Source organism: Neodiprion fabricii, chromosome 6, assembly GCF_021155785.1.
Source record: "Neodiprion fabricii isolate iyNeoFabr1 chromosome 6, iyNeoFabr1.1, whole genome shotgun sequence".
NCBI lineage: Eukaryota > Metazoa > Arthropoda > Insecta > Hymenoptera > Diprionidae > Neodiprion > Neodiprion fabricii.
The window spans coordinates 8,146,071-8,163,803 of NC_060244.1; the positions used below are offsets into that span (position 1 = coordinate 8,146,071).

General features: G+C 35.4%; 3 protein-coding genes across 7 annotated transcripts; 1 reads left to right on the forward strand and 2 right to left on the reverse strand.

The window, feature by feature from the left end:
* Window positions 1-6: 6 nt before the first annotated feature.
* LOC124184194 (histone-lysine N-methyltransferase KMT5B-B) lies at window positions 7-11,258 on the reverse strand. Of its 5 annotated transcripts, none has more exons than XM_046573609.1 (9): window positions 11,132-11,258; window positions 9,463-9,714; window positions 9,107-9,272; window positions 8,694-8,864; window positions 8,400-8,528; window positions 8,057-8,261; window positions 7,441-7,846; window positions 4,734-6,674; window positions 7-4,276 (listed from the first exon to the last, which is right to left on the reverse strand). In XM_046573609.1, the coding sequence occupies exons 2-9, from the start codon at window positions 9,693-9,695 to the stop codon at window positions 3,877-3,879; spliced, it is 3,651 nt and encodes a 1,216-aa protein (XP_046429565.1). In that variant the 5' UTR covers window positions 9,696-9,714; window positions 11,132-11,258; the 3' UTR covers window positions 7-3,876. The 5 variants fall into 5 exon arrangements, with proteins under 5 accessions (XP_046429565.1, XP_046429567.1, XP_046429563.1 ...); XM_046573611.1 differs by lacking the exon at window positions 11,132-11,258 and adding an exon at window positions 10,826-11,122 and having other exon boundaries at window positions 8,072-8,261; XM_046573607.1 differs by lacking the exon at window positions 11,132-11,258 and adding an exon at window positions 10,826-11,122.
* Window positions 11,259-11,814: 556 nt separating this feature from the next.
* On the forward strand, window positions 11,815-14,526 carry LOC124185741 (mitochondrial ornithine transporter 1). Its single transcript, XM_046576805.1, has 5 exons — window positions 11,815-12,286; window positions 12,870-13,106; window positions 13,271-13,434; window positions 13,642-13,914; window positions 14,038-14,526. Exons 1-5 carry the CDS (start codon window positions 12,196-12,198, stop codon window positions 14,215-14,217), a joined length of 945 nt encoding a protein of 314 aa, XP_046432761.1. The 5' UTR covers window positions 11,815-12,195; the 3' UTR covers window positions 14,218-14,526.
* Window positions 13,767-17,693, reverse strand: LOC124185739. The gene is made up of 7 exons (XM_046576803.1): window positions 16,484-17,693; window positions 16,168-16,332; window positions 15,903-16,058; window positions 15,539-15,767; window positions 15,356-15,442; window positions 14,923-15,219; window positions 13,767-14,771 (listed from the first exon to the last, which is right to left on the reverse strand). Exons 1-7 carry the CDS (start codon window positions 17,512-17,514, stop codon window positions 14,697-14,699), a joined length of 2,040 nt encoding a protein of 679 aa, XP_046432759.1. The 5' UTR covers window positions 17,515-17,693; the 3' UTR covers window positions 13,767-14,696.
* Between the last annotated feature and the right edge of the window lie 40 nt (window positions 17,694-17,733).

The following is a 17,733-nucleotide window of genomic DNA, read 5'->3' on the forward strand; positions in this document are numbered from 1 at the left end:
ACATTATGAAATATCGAAATAAACAGTTCTCGTTTACGTTAGTCTTTCAACTTTTCGGAATTATTTTTTTTTTCATTCCTTTCTTCTTTTCAACATGTTCTGAACTTACACCTATGAATTCAACTATTTTTTTGAGACCTTGGCAAAATGGGCCATTATTATTATTATTATTTGTATTACATCATCAGACTGAAATAAAGAACGGTTATATATCACAAATTTTCATCTTTTTTTTTGAGAGAGAGAGGTCACAAGAACACACTCCCAGAACAAACCTACTTCATACCAGTATAATATTTAAATCTATAATTTAATTTACAGTATTGTTTACTATTATTATTATTATACTTTTAATCGAATATATATGTATATTCAATTGTTATAATACAAAGCTGCTAGAAGACTGCCGCATGCCAAGTAAAATACGAACATAAATGTTAGACCCTAACTTTTCATGTTATTCATTGCTTCGCCCCCTTCTCCCTACATCATATTATCATACTTATTTCGCCTTATCCATAAATACGTATGGAATTGCACGTCAAGTTTCACTAGAAAAAAAAAAGAAAGAAACGAGAAAAAAAGAAAAACAGTAATCAATTTTGATACGTTAAAAAAAAGGGTCTTTAATATAAGATAAAATCTCAAGAAACTATGACGTAAGAATAAAACAATATTTAAAGACCTATGTAGCTAAAATAATTGTATATGATTGACATTTGGCAGAAGTCTATTGTACGTGCTCTATCAAAAACTTATTAATTGGTATGACACAGCATTGTGAACGAACGATCATTTTCAAATTTCTATTGCCGCTATTTGAATTGACTTGTATGTATAAATATAAATATGTCGAAAAAACACAAACATAGGGTGTTCGGATGTATGTAAATGTAGATCAATAAATAATGATGCAAGATGAAAGAGAATATAGGTATAGTCATCCAACGATAGTCCTAATTCGTATTCATATTTCACTGTTTCCTATGCATATGTATAATGTATTTTTTATATGGATTTACAAATTTTATTATAAACAGTGAATAATTTTACGGCCAGTTTTGCTATCGAGAAATAGAACGAAAAAAAAGTTTTTGAGTAAATTTTCTAAGTCTATACACCTCACAACACAAGCGTCAAGCAGTTTAGCTATACAGTTAGCTTATAATAAACTTTTTAAATTTTGATCCATTGATCATATTACTTAACATGCTGTCAAAGTTGAACAAAATTTTTTTCCTTCTATTCGCTCTCACGTATCTTCATATAAAGTTGGTTACACTCAATATCCCAGGAATTCACATAAATTTTAGCTGATTATAACCCTTTGAATCTTACACATTTATATCGCATACGGCTGTGTTGAATACTTGAAGCAAAGTATAAGTTCAATATCATTTGTGAACAAGATGAAACATTTGGTACAACTGTGAGAAAATATTAGTATTCCAAATATTCAGTTTCAATTGCTTATTGAATACATCATTTTTCATAATACGCAACAAATTCTCCGCTTTCACTAGGGGTACGTTGAACTGATATTTTATGCAATACATAAACAAGTAGAAGTGTCTCATTTTACATATTCGTTTTCATATTCCTACAAAAACAAGTACGATGAATGAATGGCAGTAATCAGTTAATCCTAGTATTATATATCGGTTATAAAAGCGTACAATATGTAAATTCTTGAGATAAGTTATGACATATCCGTTGAAAAATGTTTCTAAATTGCACCATGAATTAATTTGATTCAAAATTTTCTCATCCTTCCCAAGAATACTGGTTCAAAAGAACGAAGCGAAGAGGAAAACTCGGAAAATTTAAATCAAATGGGATTAATCGAAGATTACAATTAATTCTTTTCTTAAACATTTATTTTGAAATAACATATTTCGGTTGCTGAATAAAATCATGCATGCACTGAATAGGTAACTTTTTTTTTCAACGGATGTTTCTACACAGTAGCTACTATATCGTTCAACATTCAATTTTGCTGAATTAAAAAGTTAGTCAGAACTGATCGTTAGATGTGTGTTGAGGCGCTGTATGAAAACAGAATACAGAATACTGTTACTATATCTTCAAATCTATTTACAATTGTCCTGTGATAATATGTCACATATTATTATTAATTGATAAATCAATAACAATAATATTAATAATAATAATAACAATAATAATAATAATAATAATAGTTACTAACTGGTATTTAGCTATTTCAATTATTTTATAGTTTAATTGCTATTTATTATACATAGTAAGTATGGATTCTCTTCACTTGTCACTTTATAAAGACAATGTACACGAAGAGATTTAACAAGTGATTATGGAAAAATGACGAATAGTCTTTGTTTGACTGGGATTAAGATTCAGAGCCAATTTTTTTTTTTTTTTTCAACACTTCTTCACTTTTGTCCTGTACCATTCTTAAAACACAGACAAATGGATTTTTCGAATTCAATAACTATTTCTACATGTAGTTAAAAGATGCATGGAAAGTTCATCATCATCGATTATTTCTGTTTCATCTCATTTCAATTCATATTTCACCATAGTCCCATCAACAGTTTCAATAAGTTATATGAACACAGACTCAATAGGTAATATATTGAGTGACATTAATATTAATCACAATAATCAAGAGTCTCCAAAGATGATATACCTGTACAGACTAAATTTAATAGGATAACCTATCTTGTTACTTATTTATCAGAATGAAACACCAGTTACATGTGTATAGAAATCTTTAATTATCAAAATCTGAAGTGTAAAAAAAAAGAAAAAAATACATATTTATAAATAAACCTTTTTTTTTTACAATAAAGTTTATTCATCAATGTATCGCGATGAAGAAAAAACAAGATTCAGACTAGGAAATATGTTCAACTTTCCTCGGTTACCGTACTAAATTTAAGATCTCTTTAGGTAATATGTACGTACCACAGGCATGAAAACATAATCATAAAACGTGGATTCTTCGGCAATACATCATTTGAATTGAACTTAATTTGTTTTGCGCCCAGAAAAATCTATAATCGTAGATTGCTCTTTCATTTTTGTGAGCTTTTTCCTCTTAATTATTTTTTATAATAGAAACTGATCATAAGTATAAACGCGTAGTGTGTGGATACTTACAAGTCCGGTTTGATTTGATAAGATATTAGTAAGCAGATATTGATGACATGTAAATACCGAAAAAACTTTCAATCAATTGATTATATTCATTATATAATTAACACATATTAATTTTTGTATTGGTAAAATGCAAGTTTTTATCTCCTTTTTTTTTTGTTTCTTGAATTTTTCTTTTTGCCTGTAAGACATGCAAGAATCACCTTTGAAATCCCTTGAATTTATAATATAACGAATTTTATGAACACCGGCATTTCTTTAAATAAAAAATCTGTGCTTGAAAGTCATAGGATCCTGACTGCCGTGGACACTTGACTGGACTGGACTAATTTGATTCAAGAGAAAATGCATCAACATGCTAGTATTCCTAATGCGAACAATCACCAAAAACCCGCATACTCACTCGATTTGTCGAGCCTGATTATTGCATACCACACAGCACCAGAATATTCATTTCATCAAATATAAAGTAGTTAATTATCACAAAATCTTGCTTATGAAATCGATCGCAACTGCTGAAACTAATTGAATTGACGGAAAAAGTAAGCAGATTCTTTGGTTGATAGTAGTAGAAAAGGAAAGTTGGGCAATGGCAAAAGGTTCCTAAATTGTCTTCGTCAAACACAGTCTTTTATTTAAAGATGTTTCTTCTTTTTGTAACTGAAGAATAATGATAATGATAATAATAGTCAATAATTGATCATAATATTACAACTATTTTTATATGCCCAGACCTATCCGTTAAGAATGTGGTAGATCAATAGTATGGCTCTCGTTGCCAAAAATTAAACGTAATCGTTTCATAGGAGGTGGTGGTGGGTTTAAATTTATTTCTCGTTTCTTGTGCCGCCTTTCCCGGTCTCTTGTTTTATGTTTCTTACGACGCCTGCCCTCTTCCACACCCTCAACTCTTAAAACTTCGTATTCCGGTTCATAACTGTCTTCGCTGAGGCTTGTACCAGACTCAATAACATCATCCAATACTGGAGAACGCTTCATACGTAATGTTAGCTTTAGCCTTCCTCCTGTTCTTTCCGGAGTCGCGGGACAAACTTGGCAGTTTTGATTGCTACTCAAAGACCATTGACAGTCCGGTAGCGACATTGACTTCTTTGTGCTCTTGTTCTCCTCTGTCACCAGCCTATAATCATTTAGATAATAACATCCAGCCTGAGTAACTCATGACATTTGTTCTGTAGTAACTTGAAAATCAAAAGTTTGAATGAATAAAAAAGAACTGGCGACTTTGCTTCAATAGCTTCTCATGAGAGTGTTGAATTCAGTTTGAAGTTGACGGAAAAATAATCTCGACTCAGATTTCCTTACGAAGATTCATTTCATATGGCATTGCTAATTCCAAGGCAGACCAAAAACTTTACTCAAAACTAAAGCCATTTATCATCTGCTTATTTTTTAGCAATCACGTCAAAAATTAAAAAACAAGGCTACCGTTTCTGAGGGAAATTAGAACACAAATGTTCATTTCTCACAATTCGATAGACAGATTTGCTGCTTTATACAGTTTTGAAATAATAACCACCATAAAAAAAAAAAATATATTCGATTTTGTTCGATTAAAAATGCTCGATCTTTCTCACCTTTCATTACCCGCTCCACCAGTCCTTGAATTCTCCTGCAAATAATTACTTTTTTCTTCCCAGCTGTTGGAATTCGGCTGCGTATTTGCACTGCGCGGCCAAGGTTCCTCAGGTATAAGTGCAGGAGGTTGCAGGTGGCTAAAAGCTTCCCCGCCTTGTGGCAACTGCAACCGAGATTCTGGACTAACCGATTGTCTGTCGTTATTTCTGCCTCGTCTAATCGCCGATATTTCAATGTCTTCCAAGTTGCTTTCCTTCTCGTTAAACTCGTATATATCACCCTGAATGCCTGAATCATCATCGGCAACTGCTACAGCTGCCACCGCTGTTGCGTCATTTCGTTGATGACCCCTTCGCTGGCTCCTTGTTAATCTTCCGTTAGTTTTGACTCCTTTACTTTTGTCTCTTGACGTAGAAACAGTCTGTTGTCCACTATCAGGTGAGTCACCCTCGACACCAGATTCCAAGGAAGGTTCAGTGAGCCGTTTGTGATTCCTACGAGACCTCAAGCTGATGTCAGTGCTTTTGGCTCGTTGCTGAGTTAATCTTTTTATTGTTATATTTCGCCGATCCTCAGATTTTCTGAGATTCATGCTGTGCGAATTGTCCAAGGTATCTTCTTTTCTTGGGAAATTTTGATCCGGATTATTTTTTCCAGTCATCAACTCTTTATCATACGTATTGTCTTCCAAGATACCTTTCCTTGAAAACATATCGTGAGAATCATGCCTCTGCTTTCGTGTATCATAAAGACTTTCATGATTACGTCGTAGATTTAGGGTGTGACATTTTTTTTCTGAAACAATTCCATTTTGCCTTAAAGCTGATGACTCATTTCTACGGTTTTCTCTATCTTGATGGTCGTCGTTTCTAGTTGTATGACTTTCAGCAGCAATCGATGGTACCTGGACAGAGCTTTCCGATTTTTCATAGGTTTCTAAAGAATTTTCATTGCCAGTATTTATTATGTTGAATTCTTCTTCTTGCAGATGATACTTCACCTGACTTGTTCTATCGGATTCACTGTTTGTTTCACTTACTTCACGAGATACGGAACTGGACCGACTAGTTTCACTGGAATTTTCATTTTGCTGGTTATTGGAAGCTGTCTGAAAGCCCATTGTGTGGGATTGATTTTCGTTAATCTTATAGTTGTGCTTCGTATCTTCCATCATATTTTCATGTACCATTAAACCATCTCTGACATTCTCAGGCATCTGCATTCCAATGAACCTTTTAACTCTCTCCTTGTTTTCTTGTTCGTCAATCTGCATCTGCATATCCTTACAAAAATTATCTTTATTTTCAATAGATGCACGGACTTTCTCTGAAAATTCATGCTTTTCACTAGTTGAGTTATGAAATTCATTATTCTTCGATGATCCGTTAGCATCGATCTGATAATCAAAATTTGTATGGCCTTCGTTGAGTGCTCCATCTTTCTGCTGATTTATCTGAAGGGAATTCAGGTTCGAGAGGCAAGGAACCAGAGAATTACCACACTTTTGCTGACCATCAAAACATATTTTCTTATTATCAATGCCATAGGCTTCAACCTCTCGAGATTCGTCTTTGTCATTATTATCCATCGACGAAAGAGCAGACTTTGACGTCTCATATGCGTGTAAAGTAGACAGTCTGTTTTGAAGATTTTTATTCAAAACATTCGATGCTCCTGAATTTTCGTCGCCATTCTTGGTATGAAGTCTCCCCATACTGTGGGAATTTTCATCGAAGATATCTGCTCTTAAACCGTTGTTCGAATGACTTGGTTGCAGCCTTGAGAGTAATTCGACATTCTCATTTTGTGTTAGATCGGATTCATTCTTGCACATACTTATTTCATGTTCGTCTCGACTATTTGTTGTAGAACTGCTCGACCTCGACGACCCGTCATCCTCACTGGCCCTGGTTCTTTTCGTCTCTGTCCTCTTTTGAAGCCTGTAAGGCATACGCGCATGTTCGAATCCGCAAACGAATATCACAAGATTACATTTCGACAACTCAAAACTTGATTAAACAAAGAAAAAGCTTTACATAATGATTACCGAAACTTGAAACATCGATTGCAAATTTTCAAGTTACAAATCTCAAACAAAAATGGTGAGATAGTACAACCAATTATCGTATAATGTTGTTCACCCAATTTGAGTAGCGGAAAGTTGAAAGTCATGATCTTCAATACATACGAAAATTATTAATTAAACTGTTTCAATATTGTCGAAATATTCTTGTTGCATTAAAATGTATTCGCTAAGTCTATACAAACTTCTGAATATGGCCTTTCTAGGCATAGTTCATTACTCAATCGCCTAACTACACTGCCCAAAATATATCTGTTAATTCTTTTGTATTTGATAGGGTAATTTAGAAAATACAAGTAATATTATAAACGACTCGTCAGTTTCGGAATTTTTTTAAGATTACGAATATGGAGATATTTCATTATACGAAAAGCTATTTGTCTTTAAGAATGGTTATCAGTCGTTGGATACAAAATACCGCGAATTACAGGCCAATAGCTCCTACTACTATCAGTATTTTCAGAAATCATACTTACCCCTCTTACTAAAATTGTGTCCTGTTTATCAGTTTTAAGAGCCGTCGCCCCATATGATTAGATTACAGAAATGTATACAACTACTTACCATGCAATTTCACTAACATGGATAAAGCTGAATATAATCGAGATTTCACAAAGGCATACCTGGAAGCTCTGAGGCTTTGACTGTTTTTGTTGTTATTGTTGTTGCTTTCTGTTCTCGCCATCGACTGTTGTTTATTCCTGAGATTTCGGGTGCTGACAAGATTTGAGGTAGAGTGTTGTCGAACCTGTGGGTTTTCACTATTGTTGTTCACGTTTACTGGCTGTTGCGCAATGTCCGAAAACCGACATCCCTGGGCAATCAATAACTCCGCGTCATATTTGGTCAACCCTTTTCGTCGCAATTCTTTCATACTAAGAGACAGGGGTGTTACAGCGGAATTTGCAACCAGCATGGCGTTTTTATCTGCCAAAGAATTTTCAGTTTGCTGTTGCTTGTTTCCAGATGGAGGCTGTTGTCGATGTTTTGTACGATTTATACGATTATCGGTTTCTCTTAAGCGATACCCTGCAACAGTTGAATAACTGAGTAAAGAATCTACCATTTAACTGTATTGAAGATGTTACACAAATAGATAAATAATCTAAACAAACATAATCAAATTCGACCAAGATATGCCACCATATAACATGCACTACCAATAATTCATGATGGCATCTGCTGTTTTATGTATATGTATAAATGTAGCCTATTACAATATCAATAAAAATTCAATACTTTTGCATGAATTACCAGATGAAAGCTCTTCGCCTGGTTTTTGACTGGCAAATGCACCTGTCCCACGTCTCTCGCACGTTTCGCATTCACAGTAACAGTTTCCATCACCAAAAAAATCCTCACCATAAAAACAGGTTATTTCTTCACCCACTTCTATATCACGCAAGACTTTGACGCAGGCAGTGTCTCTCCCAGTTGCGACAAACTAACAAAATGATTAAAAATTGAATTTTAACTACTATTTCAACCTTTAATCGACCATATATTCAAACTGTAGGAAACTATATCTAGGAATGAAATTTTCGAAAATCCAAGCTGATTGGATTATCAATGTTGATTGTACCTTGCAATTTGCTCGACAGTCGTGATTAATATATGCAGCAGGGCCCAGCCAAAGCTGTGCACAATTCTTTCTACAGCTGAACATTACCGAGAAATCATTTTTTCCAGGATGCAATAAAGCCGCTTCTTCCTGAAATTATTTAAATAACCTCTATTTTTTGAAACGAAACGCTTTGCAATATCAATGATGCATATCAAATACATTGACTCGATGTTTACGCATAGAAATAAATTTCACAGTATCTATCAGTAATTACTAAATATCAAACTGGGGTAATTAAGGAAAGATTAAAACCTTTTCACTAAGTTCGGCTATACACCCTACGAGGCATGAAATCTTTTCATGTTTTGGCCACCGACGAGTTGCACATATTTTGGCACCCTTCTGTCCCTCTAGTGAGTACCTGTAACAGGGCTCAATTGCGAACCCTGAGTTTTTGTCAAATACTCTTAAATATCGGTAAATCTGCAAATAATGTACAATTTATATCAGAAAAATTAGAATATATAACCAACAAACGTAAAAAACGAACGATATTTGCAAGATCAAATAAAATCAAGTCGTATTTCGCCTTACACCTTCTATGCACATATCTGTAAGCTTTGATAATTATTTCATTAAATACAAGCAGTCAGTTGATATATAATTACCAGACACATCCTGGAATACAATGGACGGGTGTGACTTATATTTTCTTTAATACTTACGTGTTTTTCTAGATTAATCTGCTGCTGTTTAGTTTTCGTATGGGGTAATCTTGCTCCCCAATCACCCCCCATTAATTTTTTGTAAGCTTTCTCATAATTTTGAGTTTGAATGAACTCTGTGATAATCTTGCGCAGTTCGTCTTTATTAGCTTTCAGAGGTCTGTATCTAAAGTATTAAAAAACAAAAATTATGAAATGTGAATCTGTGCACTCCTACGTCGAGAAAAGTTAGTTTGCATTAATAAGATTGTAATTGCTTTGATGTTGAATAAACAAAGGATTCACAAAAGAATTCAATTTCATTCTGGTTGTTTTATTTCCTTGAATCGATCATTCAGCAATCAAATAATTGATACCTAATATTCATTTTGTGCGTTGTGAAGCCTAAGTAGGGATCGAGCACTAGAGACGTTGCAAGATCATCGTTGTCAGAAAGCTCCTTGGGCGTCATACCACCTCCGCTACCACCACCACCACTTCCACCATTGGGCTGCATTTTTGCCCCCACAGTTCCGCCTACTCCCAATCTTCGCTCGTGCTTTCTCGCTACACCTGCTGAGCCCTGAACTGATAATGAATCCACCACCATTCTGCAGGTCTTGCTCTCACTGAAATCAGAATAACGAATGAGCTCAAATCAGCTCAATGCTGAACTAAAATTTCTAAGCTGCAAACACTTTGATCAACTTTGAAGTCTGACAGAAATGACAAAAATTTTAATGAAGGCTTTCTACATACGCGGAAAATTATTTTCTATTGAAGATGTACTGTGTTGTAACGAGTTATGTGTGGAGAAAGAATATAAACAGTCTTTTGACAAGATCGCAAAAATCAAGATTTTGTTACTTGAGGTAAGACTAGAGCTCACGATTTAACAGGATGTTAAAATTAACGTAGCATTTACATGTCCACGGTATATATGAAGAGGTTCAAACACCCCTAACGGCAGTAATAAGGGTGCGTAAAATTTAATTTATTTTCATAGTTGAATGCATTTACAGTAATAGTAATGGAGTTTATGAAGGTAAAATGTGATCTGATTTCATTTATAAAGCATACCTAGAAACAGAACATTTCTCATGTAAAATACATGTCGAATATATTAGGCTCCTGGGAGTAAGAGAGTGATTCGTCATGATTTGAAGGAGCGGATAGGTGAATGAATGAATGATGTTGTGACCAGTGATGAATTCTCACAAACCATTGTACAATTCATTGGAAACAGAAGAATACTAACAGTTTATCACATGGCTTAGAAGCATTCGATATAACCACATGTAATGTAAATGCTGTTATACTGATTGAAACTGTAACAATGTGATCTAGTAAACCGATCCTGATGGAGGGTCAAGATTGTTGGATGTTACATGCTACATCTTTACAAGAAAATAAGACACCTTGCATTTTATAAAGGGGGAACCCCGAAAATTGATAATAATTTATAAGTTAATATGACACTTTGTGACACTCAAAGTGAAACTTCGCATAGTGACAATCATGCGATAGCTCTGGATGGTGATAAATTATTGAATTTACGTAAAATTTGTAATATTTTGACAATTTGACAAGAGGCTCTGGCGACCATGCCCTAATGGCCGCAGACAAACCGAGTGCCTGCTCGATACCCGTTTACCCCTTTATTGTGGATTTAATTTCAGAAGTTGATCCGATAATATGAATCGTCCGTGACACTCGGTGTCCGAATGTTATTATAATTACCGTAAAATGCCGCTCCTTATAGCAGGGTTCTCGCATTTTAGGTATATTTTCCGATATTTCACAGCGCAAAGAAGACGCGTTCCGAGCAACCATGGCAGGTTGACCGCGATACGCACTTGGAAAAATTAAACAATTTTATCGTATAAGTCCATTAACCGAATTCCGAAACGGTCGTGTCCTATTTCCCGGACTTTTGAGTATTTTTCAACTACGAATACGAACACGTCTTCCACCATATATTAGGCGTAATATTGCTGAAACTCTTGTTTTGGAACTACAAACTATCGCGTATGCTTCTGTACTCACCGAAGTATGCCGATCTAGGGATCTTTCCAGTGACACCACCCTGCTAGAAATGATATTCCTCTTCACTCTGTGGCTCATTACTAGCCTCCTGTATCGCGCTACGCTCACTTCTTAGAATAGCGGTACGACGGAGGGAGAAAATTCTTCAAAATACATGTTCACTTGTCACCTGTTTCCGATATTCTATCAATTTTTCTGTCATTTATTCATAGTATTATTTGTCTACTGGTGCCAGAACTGCGTTGTCATGACGACCATTCGGCGTTCACTGTGAAAATCATACCTAGCAACGAACGGCAGCGTCAAAATGACGGCGGAAACTAATTTTTCACAATTCTTCGGATTACGTGAAAATGAAATACGTTTTATTTTTGCAGATTTCTATTCAAAACTTTACTTTTCCAATAAATATTTGCCTTGTGTGTTCACGACTTACTTCGAGTCTGAAAAAATTTCCGATCCTAACTGCTTTGTTCACGTGCTACGCTAGAATCAAACGCCAATTCACAGATAAATCATCGCAGATAGAATTGATGGAATCCACAATGACTGAGTGCCGGTGACGGTACAAAGAAACTTTAATTGGTCGAACAATTCTCGTTAACTGATTAATAATTCTAAGGGCCTGGGGTTTGTCAATTCCCCGATACGCTCCTGAGGCCGGCGTAATCAAGAACATCTCCAAATCCACGTACGCACGTCATGCTGCATGTCTCAATAGCCGCTTATCAATCAGCACGCATTAGGCGTCATGCGTATTTTTTATTTAAACATAATCGGATTACGTAGCGGCTACAACATCCATGTTAATACATCGAGTCGAAAGCTGTCATTTTCACAATCGTATCTAGGCACAGTAGACCGTAAACACAAGTAGTACCGTATCAGCCGTTGATCGGCGAAGGTTATAAATAGTTTAGGCACTACCGTTAGGTGTACAGCTGCGAAAGGTGTTTCTGACCGTGGCGCAAGAAAGAGACAGAAGTTCCTTGATAGAAGCACGTGTTAACCTAACAATCGATATTCAATCGAATTAGTCATTGGATTAATGAAGTAGCGCGAAAATGGCCATGGAACACAAAGATGATCACGGAACTTTGAAAAGCCCCAAGAATCTGAAATCCGGAATTATCGACTTCACCGCGGGTTCTCTCGGTGAGAACAAATTATCTCAATTTTATACTAATAATTTTTGTTTTAGTTTTCTTATCATTCTGAAAAAATTACTATGAATTTTGTTTCACTCTTCATACATCACTAGCTGGATTCAGTAATTTTTTTCTAATCCGAAAATAATAGAGAATCATACTGTACATATGTTGCTATTTGGAAATACCTAATTGTAATCAGAGCGAATCGAACAAATAGAGATGTCTATCATTGCTTAATTTTTTAATTTTATCAACTTATTCATTAGTATCCAAACAATCGTACAAACTTCAACTTAAAAAAAAAAATTTGAACCTTGATCTTGGTTTAATATCAATCTCGTCATCGGGTCGTTACTATCTTACAAAGATATTCAGTTACACACATACTTTCTGATCAAAATTTCAGTGAATTGTTCGTTTTTGCTAAGTGTTGATATATCTGTTCTTATTCTTTTTTCTTTTGCTTCTGTCGCTTACATTGAATATGATTATTATCCCCTGACTCCACCAATGTTTTTTTAATTTCATATATTCCACAGCATAAATTTTTTTTTCAATCATCTGTTTACTTTTACTGGTGATATCAGGTGGAGTAACTCTGGTCTATGTTGGACAGCCGCTCGATACAGTAAAAGTAAAGATGCAAACATTTCCCCAATTATACAAAGGGATGATAGACTGCTTTATGAAGACCTTGAAACAAGACGGTATAGTCAGAGGTTTATACGCAGGGACTATTCCTGCACTTGTAGCAAATGTTGCTGAAAATTCTGTGTTATTCGCAGCTTATGGACTGTGCCAAAATGCAATAGCTAATTTGACAGGTAAGAAATTAATTCTGTCAATAAATGTATTGTTTTTGTCCATACTTAAACAAATAACATCCAACAGTTCATAGACTTCGGCAATTTTCGAAGTTGAACAAGTCGCTCTACTTAAACTACTTATCTTGTCTCATGTTAACTTCCTAATTTTTGTTTTTTAACAGGTGTTCAGAAAGTAGAAGATTTGAGTTTACTGGGGAATGCCTGGGCTGGTTTTTTTGCAGCATTTTTTTCATCCTTATCACTTTGTCCCACGGAGCTGATTAAATGTCAATTGCAGGCTATGAGAGAAGTTGAAACACAAAAAGCAGCTCCAGGTGAACGTGTTGTATGTAGGAATAGTACATTGAAAATTTTTGTCAAAAAAGAATGATAAAGATTCTCATCGTGGTATGTGCCATGACAATTTTCATGGGAAATCACGTGTATAAGAAAACGCGTTATACACTTGTGATTGAAAATTAGACAGACTGATCCTATGACATTTAATTTAAAAAGTTGGAAGCAATTATATAATTTTCAATATTTTTTACAGAATTTTATTGGACCCTGGCAATTAACAAAACAAATTGTACGTGCAGAAGGTCCTCAGGGCTTATTTAGGGGTCTTTTATCTACCATTGGCAGAGAAATGCCCGGATATTTTTGCTTTTTTGGTGGTTATGAAACTACGCGGCAATTGCTTGCAAAACCAGGACAAAATAAAGAGGATATTGGCTGGATTAATACAATGATAGCCGGAGCTGCTGGTGGTGTAATATTCTGGCTTGTTATATTCCCAGCTGATGTAATTAAAAGCAGAATACAGGTTTGTCCGGCATTTTTATATCTGTTTCCTTGATACCCATCTGCACCCTGTTTCACTACGACGGCTAAAGCAAAATTGAATTATTTTCAACTTTGCATTCTAATCAATTGGCTTTTCATACAGGTTCAGAATCTAAGAAAACCGGTGTATATTATCCTCAAAGATGTTGTTCGAACTGAAGGTATCGGTGCTCTATACAATGGCTTAAAACCAACATTAATCAGAACAGTACCTGCTACTGCAACACTATTTGTCACATACGAATATTCAAAAGGATTGATGCACAAATATTTCGATGATTGATGTTTGGATTATTCAATTACGAACAGAGTTACAAGTGTAAAATTTTCAATTCGTGGTACTCAAAAGTCAGCTTGAACATTAGATGAAAATTTTTTTTGGGATAATTAGAAGAGAATTAGTGTTAATTAGAAGATTTTCATGCATTTCAACGCATTTCAACTGTTAAAATGTCAGTTTCTGTAAATTCTGTCTCCATTTGCGCTGTGCAATAGATTATATTTTGTACAACTGTTATACAAAGACTTCAACACCGGCGGTCACCTTTGCATACCCAGAACAGGAGCATGGCGATGTTCTCCAACAGAAAAGTAAAAATTATATCTTGTGTATTTTTATAGGTGTACACAAACACATCTAATAACAGTGATAATTGTAATAAATGTATTATATTTGTAAATAAAATGTGTTGTTCTGTACGTACTTGCCGACTGAATTTATTATTTGCCTACGATGCAGAGAAGTATTCTTATTTTTGAAAATTATTCCTCAAGAATTTTATGCTTCAAATACTGTTTCTGATCCAGCTGAGTCGCATACCATTCAGTCCACGGTATCTGCAAAGTTGAATAGGTCAAAATTAAAATCAAATCATCATCACAGACAATGCTTATGTGTTTATATGTTTTTGATATGGCGAACAAAATCTGTTGCAATGAACGTAGCTTTTTTTATATGATATATAAAAAAATTCTACTGAAGACGTACAATTACTGGTTTGTATCCTATTTTCTCCAATAGCCTGATTTTAACGAGGTCCTTGCCAAGTAGAAGATTAGTGTCCTTAATGTAGCAAGTTTGTGAACAAATGAATACTGCAAGCCATTTGGATCCTTCGGGATACACTTTCGGTGCTCTCTTGATTTCTCCGAAAGGAATTTCAGATATTATTTGTTTTACTGGGAGTGGTGAACCATTATTATCCAAACAAATGATCACATCTCCATCTGTAAATTGTGGTAACACCCAATCTAGATGCATCATTTCACTCGAGTCAAAGATTGCCTGGAAAAATTGTTTTATATCAATCTGTCAAATTGTGGCGTTGTTCCAATGGATATGTGAGCATAACATACATCATTGAAATTCCGGTTAGTACAGATTTCTCTATACAAAATAATTTTCTAATAATTAATCAAACCTCAAAAGTATTCATAATTTGGACCACAAGCCTGTGACGCGCACTCATCTTTAAAACATCTTTCTTTGGTGGTGGGGTAACGATCAGCTGAAAAATTAACACAAGTATATGTATATGTAGATACATGATATGAACACACTAATTGATGCCTCTTTGAGATTTTCGTTACTTAATTTACACTACCTTGGTTATCGTAGTTCGTGACTTAATTCCAAGTCTCGGGCCTGTGTAGTCTGGGACTTCTATTTCAACATTTGCATCAATGAATAATATTGGAATTGGTATGCTGTAAGCTGTTGGCCCATATGTCAACCTAAGATTATTAGGGTCCAGCACCATTGAGATTAAATCCTTTGGATAGACGTTCACAGTACTAAGGTATTGCAAACAGTTAGCCAATGATGTTGCGTATCTATTTTAACAAAGAAATGATGTGTGTCTTGTAATTATTTTAAAAAATACAGTTGTACTTGGTGGACTTTTAATGGAATTTCTCTCGGATTTTAATGGACAAAGAATCGTAACTCGTTTGGCAGAATAAACGTACCTTTTCAATTCTTCCACCCTACTGTCATCCCTTAATTCATCTAGAATAATTTCATAGATGTTGGGGTACTGGTCGGAAGTAAAATTAAAGCAAGATAGCCCAAGTGTTAAACGCTCCAAGTCCTTCAGCCTGGCATTCTTCTTAGTCTCGATAAATCTAAGTTGATTTTACACATCATTCTGTTAATAAACCATAAACATCTCCCTTGAGAAGTGATGATTTTTAAGGGCTTGTAAAACCTTTCAAAAATGACAACGTATCTCACCTTTTCACACAAGCTGTCAATACCTCTGGATGATAGAGGCGCAGCTTCACACAAGTCGCGAGAATATGCACTACGGCTTGCACCGAAAGTCTCGGTATTTGTGATAAGGTAGATGATATTAATTCCCAAATTATGTCATGCTCTTGATGAAGCTTAGTTGAGAGCCTAGAAAATGTAGAGGCATAATTAATTGTAACGTGCCATAAATAAAGATTTATAGTCAGAACATAAAATTGATCTACACAATTTACCAGAAATTAATAGTGATACCAGACTTGCTTTACTCTCTAAGGTTTCAGCCAGCTGATCGTCTCACCTTATGGATTTCATGAAAGCTGACAGGCAAATTTCATTGACCATGTCAATATCTTTGATCACTCGCTGGATTATTTTCATCAATAATTTGGCGTTCCTAATTGGTGTTTGGCTTTTAAAAAACCCCATTGATATGACAGCCAGTTCACTAAGATCAAGTTCATTGACGCAAGACTCGAGATGATACTCAAAGTTATACATATTGCCAGGACGCCATCGACAACATTGAACGTAGAACATAAACTGTACCAAATTGGTTGGCGTCAATTTACTCGGTTTAGAAATAGTCTTGCCCATAATGTACCAAGAAAAGTCCGTGTATTTCAGGAGTCTCAAGAAGTACCAGTGGTCACAGAAATACAACAATTCGTTGTACGACCAATTCGGGGCTCGACGTATGCACTCCTTGTCCAAAGCTTTGTAAAATGATTTGAAACATTCATCTTTCTTGCTGTGCTTCAGGGGCCAGAGAGCGATGAACCGTAAGACGTCACTGAGTTCAGAGTCCGTGAATTTCTCGCAATTTGCTATTAAATACTTGATAAATTTATTATACTTTTCATCAATGATGCACTCATCATTTTTCTTGGCATAGTACGTTATTCTCTTGAAGGCATAAATTATCTCTTCGATGGGTAACGCCTTCCAGCTCTTATTCAAGTAATTCTCTATTTCATCCTCCGCTATCTCCTCGGTACAGCCTGGCAGTGGCTGGACCAGATTCTCAGCGTAAGCTTCTCTCGCCTCCATAACTGAGTGCGCATACTGATCTTCGGCGTTATTGAAAACCCCAAAGATTGTTAAAATTTCAGCGGATTGTTCCGGGATTGCATGATTTGGATTACTGGCATATTCATATCCCACGTTACGTCTGGCGGGAAAATTTTTCCTCACATTTTGAAGCAACGTCTTTTTCTCATCCCTTTCCACGAACCAACTCGACGCCGCATTGTTGCTTAGTTGACGTTTAGTCGCGCGTCTTCCAACAGTGATGAATACCTCGCTTCGACGCTTTAGCAAATGTTTAAACATGACTTGTAGCTACGAGAGCGAAGTTTAAAACAATGCTAAGGAAATATGCACACGACTTCCTTTCTGGTTGAGAGTACATTGAGTCCGTTGCGTTTATGGGCTTGGAAAGGTTAATTTCCTGGCTATCATTCGGTTTGAGGTTATGTGAGAAAAACCACGCTGCGGTTCTCGAACGCGAATCTCGTTATTCAAAATGTGCTGTCTGCTCGATCGGTAAGG

Excerpts from the sequence above, each read along its gene's own strand:
- LOC124185741 (XM_046576805.1), top strand. The coding sequence starts at position 12,196 with ATGGCCATGGAACACAAAGATGATCACGGAACTTTGAAAAGCCCCAAG. Across the intron at positions 12,287-12,869 it reads CTTCACCGCGGGTTCTCTCG|GTGGAGTAACTCTGGTCTAT; the intron begins GTGAGAACAAAT and ends TGGTGATATCAG. Across the intron at positions 13,435-13,641 it reads CAGCTCCAGGTGAACGTGTT|AATTTTATTGGACCCTGGCA; the intron begins GTATGTAGGAAT and ends TATTTTTTACAG.
- LOC124184194 (XM_046573609.1), bottom strand. The coding sequence starts at position 9,695 with ATGGTGGTGGATTCATTATCAGTTCAGGGCTCAGCAGGTGTAGCGAGA. Across the intron at positions 8,529-8,693 it reads TAGCCGAACTTAGTGAAAAG|GAAGAAGCGGCTTTATTGCA; the intron begins GTTTTAATCTTT and ends AAATAATTTCAG. Across the intron at positions 4,277-4,733 it reads GGTGGAGCGGGTAATGAAAG|GCTGGTGACAGAGGAGAACA; the intron begins GTGAGAAAGATC and ends AAATGATTATAG.
- LOC124185739 (XM_046576803.1), bottom strand. The coding sequence starts at position 17,514 with ATGTTTAAACATTTGCTAAAGCGTCGAAGCGAGGTATTCATCACTGTT. Across the intron at positions 16,333-16,483 it reads GCTTTCATGAAATCCATAAG|GCTCTCAACTAAGCTTCATC; the intron begins GTGAGACGATCA and ends TACATTTTCTAG. Across the intron at positions 16,059-16,167 it reads TTGACAGCTTGTGTGAAAAG|ATTTATCGAGACTAAGAAGA; the intron begins GTGAGATACGTT and ends AAATCAACTTAG.